This window comes from Stegodyphus dumicola, chromosome 7 (assembly GCF_044657685.1).
Source record: "Stegodyphus dumicola isolate Sdum_Otavi_A_Nest chromosome 7, ASM4465768v1".
Taxonomy (NCBI): domain Eukaryota; kingdom Metazoa; phylum Arthropoda; class Arachnida; order Araneae; family Eresidae; genus Stegodyphus; species Stegodyphus dumicola.
The window spans coordinates 207,137,026-207,157,486 of record NC_140774.1 but is presented as its reverse complement, the minus strand read 5'-3'; the positions used below and the strand labels follow the sequence as shown (position 1 = coordinate 207,157,486).

General features: G+C 32.5%; 1 protein-coding gene across 8 annotated transcripts in view; it reads right to left on the bottom strand.

Moving 5' to 3' along the window:
• Window positions 1-8,118: 8,118 nt before the first annotated feature.
• Window positions 8,119-20,461, bottom strand: part of LOC118203587 (uncharacterized) — a 61,488-nt gene continuing 49,145 nt past the window's right edge. For 5 of the 8 annotated variants that reach the window (XM_085821278.1, XM_085821280.1, XM_085821275.1 and 2 more), the window contains 3 exons: window positions 17,199-17,227; window positions 16,367-16,399; window positions 14,863-15,126 (listed from right to left, as the gene is read on the bottom strand). In XM_085821278.1, the coding sequence (XP_085677404.1) occupies window positions 15,016-15,126; window positions 16,367-16,399; window positions 17,199-17,227 (173 nt within the window). In that variant the 3' untranslated portion in view covers window positions 14,863-15,015. Of the gene's footprint in view, window positions 9,972-14,862; window positions 15,127-16,366; window positions 16,400-17,198; window positions 17,228-20,461 lie in introns of those variants that run through there. The other 3 variants (XM_085821276.1, XM_085821281.1, XM_085821277.1) reach the window with 3 other exon arrangements.

Genomic DNA, 20,461 nt, shown 5'->3' with positions numbered 1-20,461 from the left:
AAGTGTCGGAATTTGAGTTTTTGACAATGCAGAATAAAGAGGCACGATCGTTGCCTATCAAGAGTGTGGATTATCGTTCCATGATATCGCCCGTCGCATTGGTCGACATCCAACCACAGTCACGCGAATATGGATTCAATGAGTTGCTGAGGGTCATACTAAACGGCACGCAGAATCTCAACGCGCTTCCATGACTAACGACCAAGAAGACAGACATGTTGTGAAGTCAGCCCCGCAAAACCGTACGACCACAGACGGTCAGGGAAACGGGCATGTTTGCAGCACGCCCAGTATTCGTTCGTACGGTGCGTCGACGTTTGCAGCAGCGCGGACTATCAACACGGCGACCGTTACTTCGTCTTCCCTTGACAATGTAGACAAGACACGGCCACTCTGGTGCGCGGAACGACAAAGCTGGATACAGGAATAGTACAATGTCATCTTTTCAGACGAGTTCCAGTTCAGCGTGCAGTATTCTGTTGGCCGTATGCGTATCTCGAGGCTGCGAGAAGACCGCACGTCGCCTGCTTGCATTCGATATCGGCATAGGGGCCCTGCACCTGGTGTGATGATTTGAGCAGCCATTGGTTACACGACACGCACATCTCTGGTTCGGATCGACTTTAATTTGAACGCAAATCGATACATTTCTCGTGTCTTATACGTCCAGTGGATGTGCCCTATCTTCGAGGCCTGCCAAACGCCATCTTCCAAGAGGATAATGCAAGATCATATGTTGCAGATCGTATTCTGATCTTCCTCGATACACAGGGTCATCACATTTGATTGCTGCTCTGGTCTCCAGATTTGTCACCCATTGAAAACATTGGTCATGGGTTCCTGAGAGAATGGCACACCACCCCTCTCCAGGTAAAACGGTTGATGAAATGTGGCATAGACTTGAAGCATTATGGAATGTATGTAGATACTACAGATATTAAATCAGAAACAGGTAGTTTTAAAAAATGCGTTATTTTAATAAATATGACGCCGCTAAATTATTATCACATCTTTTAAAGATAATATAGGAATACACTTTAATTGAACTCCGAGTTAAAAAAATTGCGTTATGATTATTTTAAACATAGTCAGAATATAATTATAGAAATATTGCTTTTTATATTTGGAAACTCTTGCGTCACAAGTTGATCAATTTTCAACAGTTTGAAATTAACTCGAATCACATTCTTCTTGAATGTGTTCATTACGTCCAGAAACTTAACACACTTCCGGCCACTCTAAAGTACCTGTGTTACCACACAGGCCAAAATGTTTTCTGAATTTTTACGAACTAAAGAGAAAATTGCTGCTTTTAGGAATTCAGTTATCAATTTATATAATAAAGATGCATTTACAGTATTATTAGTATTTTATTTCAGTTTTCTCTTTTATTAAATTACTATAAGTGCTACTGTACTTTTGTTTATTTAGTTTGTTTGTGATACAACTTACTTCTTACATGGTATATTTTGTGGAACATGAAGAAATTAAAGTTAACCAAAAAAAAAAAAAAAAAAAAAAAAAAACTTTCAGATTTTATATTAAGGCGAAAAGGGCTTTTTTTAACGTTTTGTGTGCTGCCTTTACGTATTAATTATCACGTTCCTTGCACTTAAAACACATAAAATTCAATTCGACAGCAACATCGCAAAATATTTAAACACATCGAAACAGCATACCTTTAGCATTTCCATCACACAGTCTCGAGCGCTGGGGATAAAAATGGTGTTTTCTTTCGTACAGTGTTGCCATTGCTCGCTTTGAAATCGTAGAGTTCTGTTAATCATAAATTTGTTAAAGTTTTACAATATTTTAAATAGATAATAAAACAAATTCAAAATTCGGGCCTCTAAATGCCCATGTTCGATTGGAGGACTACGTTATTCAGAACTGGATGGTTCTAAGTACCGTTGTTTCATCACAGCGCGAGAAACATTCATGCAGATTCTTCATTACTTAGTTTCTCTAAATATAATTGATAGCGATAATTTTTGGCGGCAACAATTTGAAAAGTGAATCGACGCAAAGTGGCGTTTCGGAATTACTAGCCCTTTGGGCTAAGCAAAATATATTCCGAAGTCAATACTTTATAAAGTTGATACTGTTCCATTCATTTCGAGCATACATGATTTTTTATAAAAATGACAATTCCAATGCAAACCAGATTACATGAGACAAAGATTTTCATATATTTTCTTTATTGACATAAAAACAGAGAAACATATCGAAAGGTCTTGTTAATCATATAATAATGAAACATTTTTTTTTTTTTTGGATATTAACCAGTCAATTGAACTGGGCTTGTAAATGATGAAGCTATGTAAAATCTCTTTCTTTGTGTGAATTTTGAGTGGTATGCATCGCAACCTGAATACGGAGCTCGACGATATGCATTTTATTCACAGGCGAAAGGAACGCAGCAGTTATTCATAGGAAGTACAGGGGAAGAATTCTTTGCGCTTCCTTCGAATAACTGCTCCATTTATCCGCAGCCCCAGGGATAAAATGTAGGTCGGTGGTTTTTTGCGTTCATGGAACGATAGATACGACTTACATTTCGCACGGGGAATGCAGATTTTTGCCTGCGGGTCGCCATGTACGTCCTCAACGTGCCATTCTACGCACACATTCTATTACAAACTTGGCTTATTTCGATCCCCTTTACATTTGTGCTATATATTTTTGATTCACTCTGTATAAATAAAATTTCTGGATTCGTATAATGTTATGTTTTGCTTAATTTTTGGAAGAGCGGGAAAATGAAATGAAATATTTTAGCTAAAGCTTTTCAGTTGTCGAAAGACGAACAATTTTTCCAGCCCTTATTTTAAATCAATTCCTCACAATATTATAAAATCCGTTCGAAACAAATAAAAGATAAAAGTTTACTTGTTTGTTCTTAACCCCTTGAGTACATTTGATGTCTGAGACACGTCATTCACTTTTTCCCCCTAGGAGCGGTTGACGTGTCTAAGACGTCAAACCAAAAATTAAACTCTTGGGTACATTTGACGTCTGAGAGACGGCATTCACTGGTTTTCCCTAGGAGCGGATGACATGTCTAAAATGATATTTGAGGTTATGCACAATTCTGTTCATTTCATTGGAGCTTGTATCAGTCATAATAGAAGAGGCAATTACAGTATTTCGGTGAACATTATTTGTGATACACTGCCCCATTATGTCAAAAACAAGGAATATATTTTATGATAGTGAAAGTGACTGAGAAATCTAAAGAAGAATTGTTTAGTGATCCTGAAATTGACAATTGCAATGAAATACAAAGCGAAGGTGATGAAGACGATATCAAACTAGAAAATGATGACAATTGTAATATAATATCAAGGTTTCGAAGACGCACAAGACGTCTATCGAGCAGTGATAGTGAATCTTCTCGTGACCAGTATCAGAGGAATGAATCTGGGAAGAAGAAGGAGCCTGCATAGACTAGGTAGTAATCCTACACCTTTGGATGTTTTGAAAGAAGTCTTGAATGAAGATTTTTGGGACACTATAGTAGAAGAGACGAATAGATATGCCAGACAAGGGATAGAAAAAGAAGGTTGTGTAAAAAAAAGGTGGTTTAGACAAATAGATATGCCAGACAAGGGATAGAAAAAGAAGGTTGTGGGAAAAAAAAAAGTGGTTTCCTGTAAGTTCTGATGAAATGAAAGCTTATATTGCATCTTGATGTTGCACATAAAGAAGCCAAAAATGCATATGTATTGGTCAAAACGATATGCAATAAGTACTCCAATTTTTGCCAGCACTATATGGCATGCGATAGGCTTTTGATATTTCAAGCTTTCTACATTTTACGGATAATGAAGATGACAGAATAAGGAAGATTAGAAATATAGTGGATTATCTAAATATTAAATTTTGTTACATTTATACTCCTAAAGTGAAGTAGCTATTGATGAATCGCAACCAAAAATTATATCCATTCCACAAGCAAAAATTTTCTCAAATAAATCCGTACACAAGGGGTTAAGTTAGTGTAAATCCTAAGGAATTATGTTTACAAATTTTATTGTTCCAGTTAATTATTATAACCTAATACTACCAGGAATAATTTTCTACCCGGATTTTAAATTTATTTCTTTTATCAAAAAACATTACAATAATTTGTTTTAGAGCTATTACAGTGTAACACTTCCCTTTACGTATATAAAAAGGATCTGATTTGTTCATTTATTATTCTAGAAGTTTCAATGAAACTTTTCAGCCTGTATTCGTTTTATTTGGAAAAGAAATTGAACTTAATATTTAGAGCTAGAAATGAATTTCGTAATGGGAAGATGCTACAAACCGGATGTCCTCATTCAGTTTTTACTCGACTTGTCGCTACACCAAATTTATGCACATTTTGTATTTTCAACATTTCATTAATTACGTAGAATTCGAATGCTAACTGGGGGAGGCTTAAAAAAAAAGCTAAAATCTAAGGTGAAAAAAAAATAAAAAGGAAAAATTAATAGTACATCACTGAAACGGAAATTTGACACCTGCCCCCTAGTGAGGAGCTCTCTCCATCAGTCATTTTTCAGTCGAACCCCAATTATTATGCCAATATATGAGGCTTATGTTTTATAATTTTCAAAGGACCTATACCTGAAAAGCGCCTTCTGTTGGTTATATCACAATTATTTTCTTTCAGTTTATCTCCAGCGTTATGCAAAGAGTGGACTATTCCGGCTAATACATATAAGCGTTAGGTATCAATAATATATTTAAGGCCAGCTCATTTATTTCGTAAGGTTCTTTCTACAACCTTCATTCCTTAAAATCATGTTATAATTGAGGGCATAATACATTTCTATGGCACTGATTTTTCCAAAGTTAGCGTGACTTTTTATTAAGCTAATTTTTGGATTGATTGGATCGCATTTTGGGCACAAGAAAGAAAACTTTTCGCTTAAGCGAATATATTAATATACTTAGTTATGACTTGAAGAATTACTACAATATACTGAAATAACGAAATAAAAAATTACTACAGTATACTGAAATAACAAGATAAGCAGTTACTATAATATACTGAAATAACATGATAAAAAATTACTACAGTATACTGAAATAATTTCTATGTTGTTTTGCAATCAATCAGCACTCAATGTAAAAGAACGGTGAGTTGTACGCAATAAACTTACTTAATATTTCGTGCTAAATTTGCAGGCATGAAGATAACTAAAAAAAATTCATTTCTTGTCAGGTATTAAAAGGGATTATGATATTAAAAATATTAATATTAAGGCATTAAAAATAAAAATAAAAGGCTTAATATAATATAGCAATAGTAAAAAAAGGCTTAATAAAAATGAATTATTATAAAGCTAAATATAAATTAAGAAAAAATGCCTAATATAAATTATTAATAAAAAAATGCTTAATATTGACAAATTAAATCAAACAGGGAACATATTTTTGAGTCAATTTAGACTAAAAAATATACGCTTACCGTTTGAACATTTTGATCAATGTTGTGTTAGTTAAATATAAATGTATTTTCCAAAGCTGTCACTAATATTGATCCCTGAACCAACTGATAGAACATTAAGAACTCTTTCATAATTTGAATCAAAACAGATAAATTCAAAGTGTGCAATTTTGTCATAAAAGTTCAAGTTTAAAATACTAAAATTCAAACAAAAAATACTCATAATTATTAAACTGTAAAGAGTTTTTTAATTTCATGTGCTTTTTACTTCCTTGTACGAAGTAAAAAGGAAGTATTGTAATCGCGAAAAGTTTCAGGAAACATATTTCAACAAAAATATCTATTTTGGCCACTATCGAATGCAATTTAACGGTTTTTGCATGATATCTGTATGTAAGGACAGAATAAGACTCATTTCCTCCAAAAAAATTATAAAACTGCTTTAAAATTAATTCTGAAGAGAATTTTTTGTGGCGTCTGCACGAATGTATGTACGTACGTGCGTACCTATCTCGCATAACTCAAAAACGAGTAGCCTCAGAACGTTCAAATTTTGTATATAGGACTGCTATAACATGTACATGTGCACCTCGTATTTGGGTTGCAATCGGCCGCACCAAACGTATATAAATATATTTATATATATATTCACTCTGTTACCCGGCTCAGTGATCTCAGTTTCTTTACTCTTATATGTTTGTAAATTGCACATTTTTTGCTTTAAAAATGATTGAATTATGTTGTTTTTATATTCCGGTTAAGGTTTTTATGCCTTTAGTAAATCTGTATGCAATATGTTTAGAATTATCAACAATTCTAAAGTTGTTTAATTGCCGCTAAGCCTGTTTTTAATGGCGGCCATTGATGTTTACATTTGAAACAGGAGACTAGTGGATTTGTTGCCAATCTAGAGAAACTTAGCTTCGCAACAACAAAGATAACGCATTCATTTATTATTGCCAATTAAATCATGCTTAATTCTTTCTGGAATTTTTTCGAGGAAATAAGCGTTTGAGATTTACTTTGTAATTTTTAATATAGATATTTTGAGTTTTTATGTATTTTTGCCTTCTTGCAAAGTGAGAACTGAATTAATTAAATGAGAAATACTCAATCGTCTGTGAAAAACTGTTTCTTTTTTGTTTTGTTTGCTTAATTTCTTTTATACATAGTTCTAGCTTTAATATAGTATTTGAATAGAACATGTGGCAACGATTAGATAATTCTTTAAATGATATATACATTTTGTGCATTCTGAGTTATAATATGAATGAAATATAATACTGTTAAGTAAACCTAGCACCAGAGTGTCGCTGTGGTAAACAAAGTGAATTTTAAAGAATGCATTTATTCTATTGTGGTTTATGCGCTGTCGGCGAAGTAGGTTTAATTCAATCTAATAAGTTTAAATAAAATGCAAGAAAAAATGCATATAATTTAATATTCCCTACAAGGAATTTATGTGGTGTACACATCAGATTTTTTTGTAGGTGTTTGTTTATTCATTAATGTGTTTGTTTATATTTTTATGTGTTTTTATTTTTGTTTAACTTAAAAAGGGAAAATTCAAGCGAGTAAATTTACACAATTTAAAAATTAGAGTATGCATATATAATATTTTATCTTAAAATTCTAAAAGTTAAATGCTTAAAGTTACATAATTTGGACTTTAACTCTTTCTAGTAACGTCTTTTGCCATTTTTGTTTTTAAATATTCATTTCACTTTTTATTTATTTATTTTTGTTTGAAAAAAATCTCAATTTCAGCTTTAAAAAACTACTTAAAAATTACTAATTTATATAAGTTTTGCAATTTAAAAACCTTAGAAGTTTTGCAATTAGATAGAAAAGAATCATATACGAGGGCTATCCAGAAAGTAGATTACGTTTTGGAATAAAAAAATAAACAAAGTATAGGAAACAAATTTTATTAAATACAGATGAAAGCCACACTCAAATACTACTTTTCTACATAGTCACCATACAAATTAAGGCATTTATCGTAGCGATGTACGAGCTTGGAAATTCCTTCGTCGAAAAATTCGGCCGCCTGCGCCTTCAACCACTTCGTTACCTCTTCTTGCCTTCCATCTTGCACAAAACTTGTGGTAACCAAGCTTTTCGCTGATGATTTCGTGCAACAAACTTCGCGAAATTTGTGGAAAACTCAAAGAAAGTTCCGTTATTGTGAAATTTCGATTTTCACGGACTTTAGCATCGACTTTTTCGAGAAGTTCGGCGGTCACTATGCTGGGTCTCCCACTTCGATCTTCGTCGTGAACATTGGTTCGGCCATTTTGAAATCTTATGACCCACTGACGCACTCCACCTTCAGTGATAATGTTGTCCCCATACACTTCACGAAGCTGCCGATAGATTTCTATCGGTTTACAGTTTTTTGCAGTCAGAAACCTTATTACTGAGCGCACCTCGCAGCTCGCGGGATTTTCAATTAACGCAGACATTTCAAACCGTCACAGTATCTGAACGGAGCACAGCACGAACCTCTCACTAGCACGGCTAGATGCAGACTGAGCTGCGCAACGCTCTGACCCCAAGATGGCCGCGCTAGCCCCGCCCCTAGCGGACACAGACGGAAACGTAATCTACTTCCTGGATGGCCCTCGTATTTATTACATAACAGTGAATAGTTTAAAAACAAGTAATTTAAATCAGAATCTCTCTAAATCATTTAATAGAAAAAAAGTCATATCAATCATAAAATTTGCAACTATAATACAAGTTCAAAAAATTAAGGAAAAGTCTTTTTCCAAATAATTCCTTCTCTAAAATACCGGATTTACAATCTTATTAATTCACAGTAAGGGAGGGGGGACGAGGACCATAACGAACAAAGTTTCGTTCACATCTAATACCTACAGCAAATGGTTCATTGTGTGCTGCTGCGATAATATTCACGAACAATTTTTGTAATTAAATAGTAATCATAACAATACGATATACTACGAAATCATAGTGCCACCTATTCCAACTGCGCACAGAAATACGAAAAACTAAAGCAAGTCACTATTTTTCCTTGCTGTAGTATTTCGTGAACCGAAGTGGTCCTTTCATTTATATCCATTTACAGTAAAATTTACAACATTTCCATAAATTGGTCAAACATAAACATTCAAGCATATATTACTGCAAACTGACAAAACAGCAGAGTGTGCTATGAAGGATTTCAGCAAGGGTGTGTTTCTTCGTTACATGTATACAAAAAAAATATCTCGCTACACAAGTAATAATAACATTATTGCAAATAATATGATTTAGTATCACAAGAATAGCAGTCATTTTGGGGGGAACAATTTACTACAATATGCAAGTAAGAAACTACATTAAACAACATGGTCTCACATAACAGATCTAATTCATTAATTTTAATTAGTTTCACTAGCAAAGCTTTTGAAAATAGAACTCAAGAAGTAATAATCTCGTGTACTTTTAACTCAATTAACATCCGAGTTATAATTTATAAGTATAACATGGGCATACTATAATATATACAATCCCTTTGTTTTTAAATCATTTTCGATCTACAGCTAATGATAATTTTTGAAGCAGCTGCATGATGCCATTTTTAATAAGCAAACTATGACTCTAATGATTGCATTCTACAAAACATAGAATTTGTCATTAATAAAATAAATGTACTTTAAATAGTTTTCGACACACTTCAATCTGCTTTGCCATGAATAATTGCTTAACATTTCTTAAACAAACAATTTTTGTGTTAATATACAATAATAACAAATTTAAAATTTTGTAAAGTACTGAAGAATCGTAGTAGAGGATTCATAGAATATTCCTACAAAATTCCAAGTATTCTGGAATGGTAACTTTCTCCTCTTATAGATAATACTAACAAAAGCTGTACATTGACAGCAAATTTTTCAATCAGAACTGTAATTAAAAAATGAGTTTGGACATTGTAATAAATTTTACTCTTCTCCATTTAACGCGTTTTGATTAATTCTACCCAAAAGGGCTCAAAAATTTTTCCATGGTGTCACTTCACTGGCTTTCTATGAAATATAAGCAAATTTCTGAATTATTCATACTCTATTACAAAACATACATTTTTTTACACTTCAGTTCGTGAATTTGTAATACATTTTCTGGCATTGGTCTGAAGATGTTTAACGTTTGTACACAATAAAAGAACACAAGATTGCACAGAAATAGCCTCTTCTTCTAAAATGCACATTTCACAGTTTTTTACAAAAATCTTTCTTTTTTTACTTAAACACAGTAAGTGTTTGACAGCAGTTTTTATTGCCTTATTATGTGTTCCTTTATTCTTTCTACTATGTGTGTTGGTCTTCAGAAAAATATGGCGACCGAAAAAAAGCTGGAATGATGGATAAGAAGCCATTGCTAAATGAATCAATGGGAGCACCTGATTTGGTAAGATCACGCCTTATCATCATTACACGATGGATCACATGTATGGCGCCATTGACAGTTTGCTCATCTGGGTGGATGATACGAGCTTGACGACCTTCCTATTCTAACAAAAGTTCACCTAAATTCAAAAGATATTTAAATACATATTTAGTCAATATTTAAATAAATATTTATTCATTCATTTAAACACATAAAACATAATATTATTGAAAGAACACTGTTAACGGAACATTGTTATTTAAATATTAGCTATCCCGAAAGCTAAACAAACATTAACAAAATTTAAATATTAGCTGTAAATTAAGATATTAGCTGAGAAGCTAAATACAGAGATATTGACTAAGTCAATATTTAAATAAGCATTTATTCATTTAAACACAAAGATCAAAATGCTATTAACAGAACACAGTTAGCGTAACATTGTTACATAACAGAACATTGTTATTTAAATATTAGTTTTCCTTATGAAAATTAAGATATTAGCTAAATTGACAGAAAACTTGGAATATCATTAGGCTTACCAGACATCCTCTTTTGACCGGAATTGACCCCATCTGATGATGTGGTACCTACGTCCCAGCCAGTCATTCAGATTTTCCCGCTTATGTGTTCAACTTTTAAAAGTCCAGAATACACATAAATGATATTAATACGAGCCCACAAGAGCTGACAACATTTTACGACACATTCTTTCTGACACTGAGGCATGGGAAAAAAGTTTTGATGAAACAGAAACTTTTATTTGGATATACAGCAGTGAATGAACAGGGTCTGAAATTGAAGCTTCGGGTGAAATTATTAATGAAGTTCTTGCAAATAATGCAGTAAGCATAGATCATCCTTTTGATGAAGTTGATGATTGTAAAGGCTTTTTGGGCTAGCTAGTTTGAAAATTTGGAACGGGATTATTTGGAAAAATAAACACTGAGAAGATGGATGGATATTTTATGGGCATTTCAAAGGAAACATTTGATGTGCACACTACATGGCTTCCTTGTAAATATTAAATTATGCACATTTTTCCTGCATTCCATTTATACTTAACCTAAAATTAAATTAAATCTACTTCATTGATAGTGCATAAAGGAAAATATAATAAATGCATTCTTTAAAATTCACTGTATTTATTTACCATAGCAAAACTCTGGCTCTAGGTTTGCTTAACAGCGTTACGTCTCATTCATTTTATAACTCAGAATGCACAAAAATTATAGCATCTGAAGAACTGCATAATTTCCCTAGTGTTCATTACGCGTAACATTTTTGTATTTGGTGGAAAGTTCTTTCAACATTCTGTCGCCTCGTCCGTGTCCAGTACTCAAATGTGTTTTTATGAAGAATGGGAAATAACTCGGCGTCTGTGACATAGTACTGATGCTTTCTTTAACAGGATAAATGAATGTACTTTTGCTTTCCACAAACAACCCATTCTAGCGATTCAGGGGCCAGTAGTCCGGTGGTTCCTTCCGAGTGGTCGTATTGGCTAGTTCACATCATTTATTAACTTCTGGTAAGTAGTTTCGATTCTTTGAAACGAAAACGAAAATGTATTTCCTACTTTGCCGTTTTGTCATTTAGCATTCCATAGAATGCCTAGGAAGTGTATGAAATATGAATAGTTTCATAGTATAATATGAATAGTTCATTGCCGGCTAGCCTGGAAATATGAATAGTTCATTGCCGGCTAGCCTGGAAATATGAATAGTTCATTGCCGGCTAGACAGGAAATACAAATAGTTCATTGCCGGCTAGTCAGGAAATACAAATAGTTCATTGCCAGCTAGCCAGGAAATATGAATAGTTCATTGCTGGCTAGCCAGGAAATACGAATAGGTCATTGCCGGCTAGCCAGGAAATATGAATAGGTCACTGCTGGCTAGCCAGGAAATATGAATAGTTCATTGCCGGCTAGTCAGGAAATATGAATAGTTCATTGCTGGCTAGCCAGGAAATACGAATATAGTTCATTGCCGGCATTGCCAGCTAGCCAGAAAATATGAACAGTTCATTGCTGGCTAGCCAGGAAATATGAATAGTACATTGCCGGCTAGCCAGGAAATACGAATAGTTCATTGCCGGCTAGTCAGGAAAAATGAATAGTTCATTGCCGGCTAGCCAGGAAATATGAATAGTACATTGCCGGCTAGTCAGGAAATATGAATAGTTCATTGCCGGCTAGCCAGGAAATATGAATAGTTCATTGCCGGCTAGTTATAGGTATTGTATACATGTTATAGGTATTGCCTAGGCATTTTACAGAATGCTGGATTTTATACTTTGCCGGTAACATGAAAATGTAAGATACGAGTTTCATTTTTGTAGAACTACGGATTGATATTTCACGAATCAGCTTCAAGAATTAGATATAAAATATGCAAACTAAAAAGTATATATATTTGTAACTCAATGCACATGCATCATATTATGTGAAAAGACGTTTATTTATAAGGCAAAAATTTTATGTAAGAGGATACTAAATAATTTTTCGAACCATTTTGAAAGACGACTAATAGAAAACAAAAAAAGGGAGCTACAGAATTCATCTGACTGCTCTACATTCAAACAAGCACTATTCTGCTGCAAATAACAAGAAATATTAAACATTCAAAAATACAATTGAAATAACCATAGTGAGCAGAGTTCATGCACATTGCTTATTCAACTAATGGAATACATTGCTCACTCCTGAATGCAGCACAAAAAGATGTGAAGTGAAGGCAGGCAAATAGGCAGCTATATTACAATTAACAAAGTGAATGCAAATTACATTGCTTAGCACAATCGAAAAATATGCACGAAGTAAACTGCTCAAAAAAGAGGGGGCACAGTTCTACATCTCCCGTTCTATGGGCCGATTGAGGAAATTCAACTTGCGTTTTTCATGTATCACAAGCTCCACTAAGGATACGCATTAGATTTATATTTAGCATTGTTCTTATATAGCTATCCTGAAACAAAATCGGACTTTCTCTCAAATGACATGCCAATTTGTTTCCATATTTCGATTCAACGACTCAAATTATGCCAAACTGGCAAGTTTTCAACAATTCGAAATTTTGTTTCATTCCAAATAAAATTCGCTCATTTTTTATGATTTATTTTTAAATATTTTTTATAAATTTTTCAAAAACATTTTTAATTATAACCTATAAAATTTTTAATACCTTCATAAAGAAGATGTATTTTTAAGCATACATGCAAAAAATTAGAGTTTTTTATTCAAAATTTCCTAAAACATACGCGAATTTATATATTGGCGCGTTTTGAAATTTGGCATATTTGTTATAAGCGATAATAACGCCAAATTTGGGTTAAGACTTTGTTACAATTATTATAAAGTATGAATGATGACTTTTTTCCCCGCTCGTGTACAATGAAAAAAGGGAAAAAATAGATTACTATAAATTAAGAAGTTTGCCAAGTGAGTTACTGTTGGAGCAAACTGAAAAAAATGTGCCAAGATAAATTTTTAAATTTCTCACCAAAAATTGCAAAATTTAATATTTAGGCATAATTTGAGTCCCAGAACCGAAATATGGAAAACAATTGGCTTGTCATTTCAGAAAAAATCTGATTTTGTGTCAAAATACCTGCATTAGAACAATGCTATATATAAATATAAGAGAACCTGCATACAATCCAAGACTTTGTTGCAAAAATTCAGTCAAAATCGAAGACACATATGTGCAAATTGCATCAAATCCAGCAAAGTTCCTCTCCCGGCCTTCACTTATATAACTGTTTGTCTGTTTACTTATGTCACAGATATACAGTCTTCCACTTAAAAAAGTATTTTAAATGAAACCAAATATTCATGTGTTGTCATTTTTAAACGTGAAATATTCTAAATTTCAAAATAAATCATTTTATATATTTCTTTGCATTTTTATTTAGGAAAATTTAGCATTCCTTATTAAAAAAAAAATCTGATGTGAACAAAATATGACTTTCTTGTATGGGGTACATAATACACATTTTTTGCTGCATTTCCATTTATACTTATTTCCTCGAATTTGGGATATATTTCTCATTCATTCAGTTCTCACTTCATGGCAAGGCAAAAATACATAAAAACTCATAATATCTTCATTAAAAATTTAAATATATGAAAAAACATAAAATTAAACTAAATTTGTTTTACTGAAACGTCCCCGTCCCAGGACCCTGCGATTTAGATAATGACCTTGTTATTGGCCGGCGCTGGAATAAAAATTTATAAATTAGAAATAAGCCTACTATCCTATATTATGAAGAACTTAAGACCCCAAAATTATATATTAAATAGAATCGACTATCTTTTTATTACTTTTGAAATTTATCTGCTAAAATTTCAGATTCCACATATGTCTAAAATTTCATGTATATAAAAATTATGCTAGTATATAAAATTTATGCTAAAATTTCAGATTCCACATACCAAAGGGACTTGGCCCCTGTCACTCTTCCAGCCCTACTGTCTTCAATGGATTTAAATAAATTTGCTGGTTTTCCCATCTAGCTGAGGATTTGCAGTATAATGTTAATACGAAAAAAAAAAAAAATAAAATCTTTCTTTGGGGAATTCCTAACAGATTCTGACTCAGACACTCATAATAAGAAATATGACTAGTATGTAGTTTAGAACTAAATAAAAAATGAAAACATTTTTCAAATGGTTAATCTGAAATATACCTTTCGTACTCAAATTATTTGCAAATCATATTGAATTTGTGTACAGAATAGAATCAACATCAGTAACAGACAGTATATTAAAAATTCTTGGCTTGCACAGAAATGTTCTGTATTTGAAAAACGTTTTTAAAGTTGTTCTTATCTGAAGTTCTTAAACAGACAACTGAAATTTCAAAATTAATTTATTTTTGGTAAGTATACGACACATGAAGAAACATTAAATTTCCTGATATTTAATTATTACAAATAAAAATTGCAAGTAAATGATTACAAATTATTTATAATTACATTATTTAAACATGTACACAACAAAACAATGCTCTAAGAAACAAGAGTTAACTTCAACTTGGAAATTAAGACAAAGAACTGATGTCTAATAAAAGCTCCAAAAATAAAGTCTAATAAAAATTCTAATAACCAAGTTAATTGAAATATTAAAAGAATAGTTAAATTATGAATTAAAAAACATTCAAAATCTTAACTGAAAATGATTAACAGTTCTCTTTATAATATACACGATGATGTACAAAACTTACAGGCTTCGGACGTCGTGGACGGAGCCGGCGGCGCTGCCTTCGGTTTCTCGTCGTTGATGAGGAGTCCTTTAAAAATAGTATATAGTATATAAATATACAAATAGTATATAAATAGAAACTTTCAATAGTTACAACACATATTGCAAATATTTTATATTTGCAATTACATATAAAAAATCTTAAATAGCTGTATGCATTTTGCAGCTGAGGATGGTGGTTCGGTAAAACCATCGAAACTAGTCCTGTGAAAATTTTGTAAATATAACGCTGATTTTTGTTGTTTGACTTCTGAATTAGCTATATGCCGGTTTATATAAAATATTAACATCAAGTTAAACTAAAAACAAAATGAATTACAAAAACATTATCAGCTGCTACAAATGTATCCGAGTTTTTTAATAAACTTTGTGCGCATTTTTCATGAGCTATGTCTCTTCGATTTTGAAAGGAAAATGAAAACTGGAGCTTTAATGAATGGAACATGACTCTTGATATTATTTTGTTATTCTGTATTAATTAAGCATTCAAATAGTTTTACAGATCTGTAATTCTATATGCTTAAAATTGAAAGACATTGTGTTAAAGAAGTACCAGATATATATATATCTACGAGATCAGTGCAGCAATAATGTGCCGCTAAGATATTACATAAAAAAAACCTACAAAGATCTTCTTAGTAACAATAAATAATCAAGAAAATACCTTTCATGTCTTTTGTGTTTAATCTTTCTACTCTTTAGATGTTATAGCTGTAGAGGATGAGAAAGGCAGTTGCACAAATGACGCATTATGTCGGTCATTACTTAAAGTCTCAGATGAGGCTTAAACTCCGTTAGGATACAGAATAAAGTAAATCATTTTCCAAGCTGCTCACAGCTTTACAACAGCGTAAGATATTTTAAGATCTTTGAACTGACTTTCTCACACAGCTTTATAGGAAAATCTTCGGCTATTATTTTATGTTTCTTTACTGCTTCATTTCGATATACTATGAAGAACTTATCCATACACACCTCAAAATTATCTTCTATTAAAAAAAAGAAAAAGAAGATTTCTTGCAATAACCATAAAGGACATTATTTTACATTATTTAAACATTAACATAAATAATGCTCTCAAAAAGCAAGACTTAACTTCAACTGGCAAGTTAAAACTGAGGACCGATGTCTAATAAAAGCTCCTACACTAGTTGACTACTGATAAAAAAGCTAATAACCAAGTTACATAAAATTTTACATTCATACTCTTAATTGAGAGATACTTATTCTCATTATAATATATATGAAGTATAATATACAAAACTTACTTTGGGTGGTGGGGGTGGAGGTGATTTCACACTCTGTAAAAGTAACAAATATATTTAAACTTTCAATAGTTAACGCACATATTCAAATAGTTCTTAAATTTACAATCAGATGTCAAACATTTACAGCAGTGGTTCTCAACCTTTTACCTAATTGTGCCATCTAAACAAAAATTGAAAACCTTTAGTATCACCACTACAAAGTATTACTAAATTTGTTTGGAATGCCTTCATTTATTATCGTGTCTGCACCCATGTTATGACTGGATACCAGAAAGCCAGGAAAGTCTCTGCTTTCCATCCTGGCATCAACCAAAGACAAAACAAATGCATATTCTTTCTCTAAAGATGTTTATCAACAAATGATATTGACTGAAGGGAAAAAGGGAATGTTAAAAAATATATATTTTAAAGTAAGAAATGCTTTAGTTTTTGGGGAGCAGACATTGTGTGGGTCACTTTTTTTAACATAAATTATATCTGTAAAGTTGGGGTGCGAGTATTACACGAGCGTATACGGTAAATTTTCTTTAAAATTTGAAAAGAGAAACTGCTTAGATAGTATTATGATGTTCAAAGAACCACTGATGATATTCCTGTTTTATAAAAATAGAAACTTTTCCGAGTTTTAAATCTCCATACTAAAAAGAATAATAAATCTGCTAGGAATTTCCTAAACACAATACTCAAGAAAAATACTAAATTCCACTGTTAAAAATACTGCTGTAACAATGAAAATATATTTTGAATGTTTAAAATAAAAATAAATCAAAATTCATGAATTTTTTTTAAAGACATGCTTTAGAGAAATGTTGAGGGGGGAAATTGTTCTTACCTCTTCTGGCCCCCAGAGACTTGCCCTAACTTTAAAAAAAGAAAGAAAAAAAAAAAAAAGAGAGAGAGAATTGAATTGTATGTATTTTGTATGCATTTCCATTTCAAACAGAAATGGTATTGAGAGACCTTCCCTTTAATAATATCTGTTGTTACTGCATTTTTAGAATATTTATAACAAAACAATACGAAAAGCATAATATAAAGGAGAAAATCAGCATTTAGTCCTTATTTCTTAAAATGCATCTAATTAATAGTTGACTATTTGGCAATGAAATCTATTGACCTTTTAATTTCTTCCAATATTGTCATCAAAATATTGTGGGGTACTTACGAGTTCGTAGATTTGGATTTCGAATAACAACATTTGATGAAGAATGGAAACACAATTTATTAGACAGTATTACTTAGGACAGCTCCAAAAACACGTTTACAGTCATTGAAAAACTACGACAAATAACGCTAAAACAATCAGCAACACAGACTTCAGGCTATAAAGGTGAAGAAAGCCTCACGGTGAAACACCGGAGAATGGCTCCCGACTCGGTTCGTTCTCGGAACTCTACGTACTATCGAGACTATCCGAGCTACGAATCGTGATGCACTCGATGCATCAACTCACAATACTCGGACTAGACACCTCGACGTTAGAATACATCAACTCGATAGACTACGAGACACTCCTACTTCGCATACCAGCAGGGTTATATAGCTTTTGGGTTGCCTTCAAGAACATTCATGTCAAACCGGTAAGAATTTGTTCTAGAATGTTCTCCGTCAGTCCACGGCATATTGCCAACTTTGTCGGCATGTGGAAGATTTTGTGCCAAGGCAACTAACCTGCTTTCCCTTGCCACTTTCTGGCAACCCTAAATCCGCCTTGCCCTATCTTACTGCAGCTGAACATTTTGTAAGAATATTAAATATATTTTCAAACATTCATTTCAACAGTTATACCAAAGTTTTAACTGAAAGCAAGTTTTCTGCTTCAAATTAACCAAAAATTTAAAGAGCACAACAAAGTATTTTTATAACATTAATCCCAAAATGAAGTTTTACAACTTTCTTAATAGTATTCACAACTCACAGCACTGCTTCTTTATTACCATTCAAAAATCAGTTAAACGTGTTCATGCGTTATACCCAAAACCTATTATAAATAGGAATGTTTGAACTTATGTTATTTATTATTAAGTTTTCATGGCTTTATTTTTTCATATTTGGGATACCAACGTTAAATGAAAAAACAAAGCTTCATTATGCTACTGAATGAATAGCAGTTTTTGAAAGATTTTCTCCATGTTTAGAAAATGCATATTTAAGTAACGGAAAATGCAAATGTTCGTGTGCCTGGTTTTTCGGGCGAAGGACTATGATATTCAAAATTGGATGACTCTAGGTTACTGAGAAACATGCATACATTCATGCATATTATTCATTATTTAATGTCTTTAACGCTTTGCGGCACAGTGTGTCCGGTGTGGACACACCTAAAAACTTCCTTCTGTATGCACAGAAAAATTGAATGAAAAAGGATTTATAGGTTACTCTGAACCTTCTTTATTTATAGTAGATGGCAGCTCAACACAAACCAGCCCATATATCTTAGCCATGTTTAGTTTTAAGACCCTCATTTTTCAAAGAGATCTTCCAATTTTTTTTTTTTTAGGGTATAAAAGGAATTGTTTGAAAATAAATTTCTGTTATTCTTTTGGCTGTATGGTAATCTCCTTATTCTATATTAGTTTTAATGTTTAACCTTGAAATCTGAAATAAAATCAAACGGTAAACCCTAGGTGTGCCCAGACCGAGCTCACCGATAATCTAGGACAACTGAGAGTCTGTATTCTTTGTTTCTCTGCATCTCATCGGTCAGTTCATAGACAACAATGTTCGTTTCAGAATTCTTTTTGAAACTCTATTCAATCAGTGTGCCTACTTTGGGCACACCCACAGAATTAAACGATAAGTGCTATCTTCACAACTCTCTAGGCCTAGACTGCCGATCTTTTATTTTTTTTAATCAAAACTCCAACTTTAAAAGGTAGCGTGCTGGAAAGGGTTAATGAATATGCCAAACTTCAAAACGCGCCAAAATTTCAAAAAAGTCACGTATATATTAGGAAATTTTGAATAAAAACTTTCATTTTTTGCAGGTATTCCAATTTTGTCTCAAAATATTTATGCTAGAAGAATGCTATATATAAATCTAATACATGTCAAGTCGCGCTTTTGAGACATGGAAAACATAAGTTAAATTTCGACCATCGGTCCAATAGAGCAGAAGATATAGAACTGTCCCCCCTCCCTTTTCGGGGGGGGGGTAAGGTGTACATTAGTTAATATATAATAAAAAGCGATATTAAGAAAACCGAATAAAAATTCATGATTTCATTATATTTGAGTGCAATGAAATTCATAATGCAGTACAAAGTCCGAAATCCGGAATGGTCGGGACTTCAGCGATTCCGGATTTGGGATTTTTCTGGACAACAGATCATCAATTTAAATCTGGTAAGATGGCATGCAAAAATTATACAATTAAAAATATGAAATCATAATTTATGAAATAAAGAATAATTATGATCTAAAGGGTATCAAAATTTACAAAAAAAGCTCAATATTTATTTGTTTGCTTTATTAAACATTTCTTTCAATGTAAGTTGTTTAAATTTATGTTTAATGGACATCAAAACATGCTTTGCTTTGTAGATCCTTTGGCAAATCCAGAATTGGAAACTCTTTTCGACATAATCGAAAGTTCAAGCTTAGTTTTTATAAAATTGCCGTAATAATAACAGTCTGCAAAAAATAATAAGCTGGATCAAATTAGAAGATCAGGGAGCAGTGCAGTCTGCTACATTAATTGAATGATTATCTTTATTAATTAGAATCAATAAAGATAATTTTAGCCTAGCTTAATAGCGTCCATTATAGATTATTGGCTATGTATCACAAGATTGGCAACGAAAGCCAAGTTGTTTCGCTAAATTTTGTCTAGCTCCTATTGCATATTGAATTAAGCCTGAATTGTATTAGTTTAGCTATTTACTACACCTATGTTTATTTCTTGCACATGTTTCAAACTAATCCGAGTCCTGAATAAATGTTAAGGCTTTATCTAGGGCTGGGGCTCGATACCACCTGGTACAGTCTCTATGGGTTCTAAATTCTGCTACAAAGCACTTTCCTAAGTTCTAAATTTTCACCATGCGTAAACTTTGGATCCCAGTGCCTTCCCTAAATCATAAAAACTTCTCATCC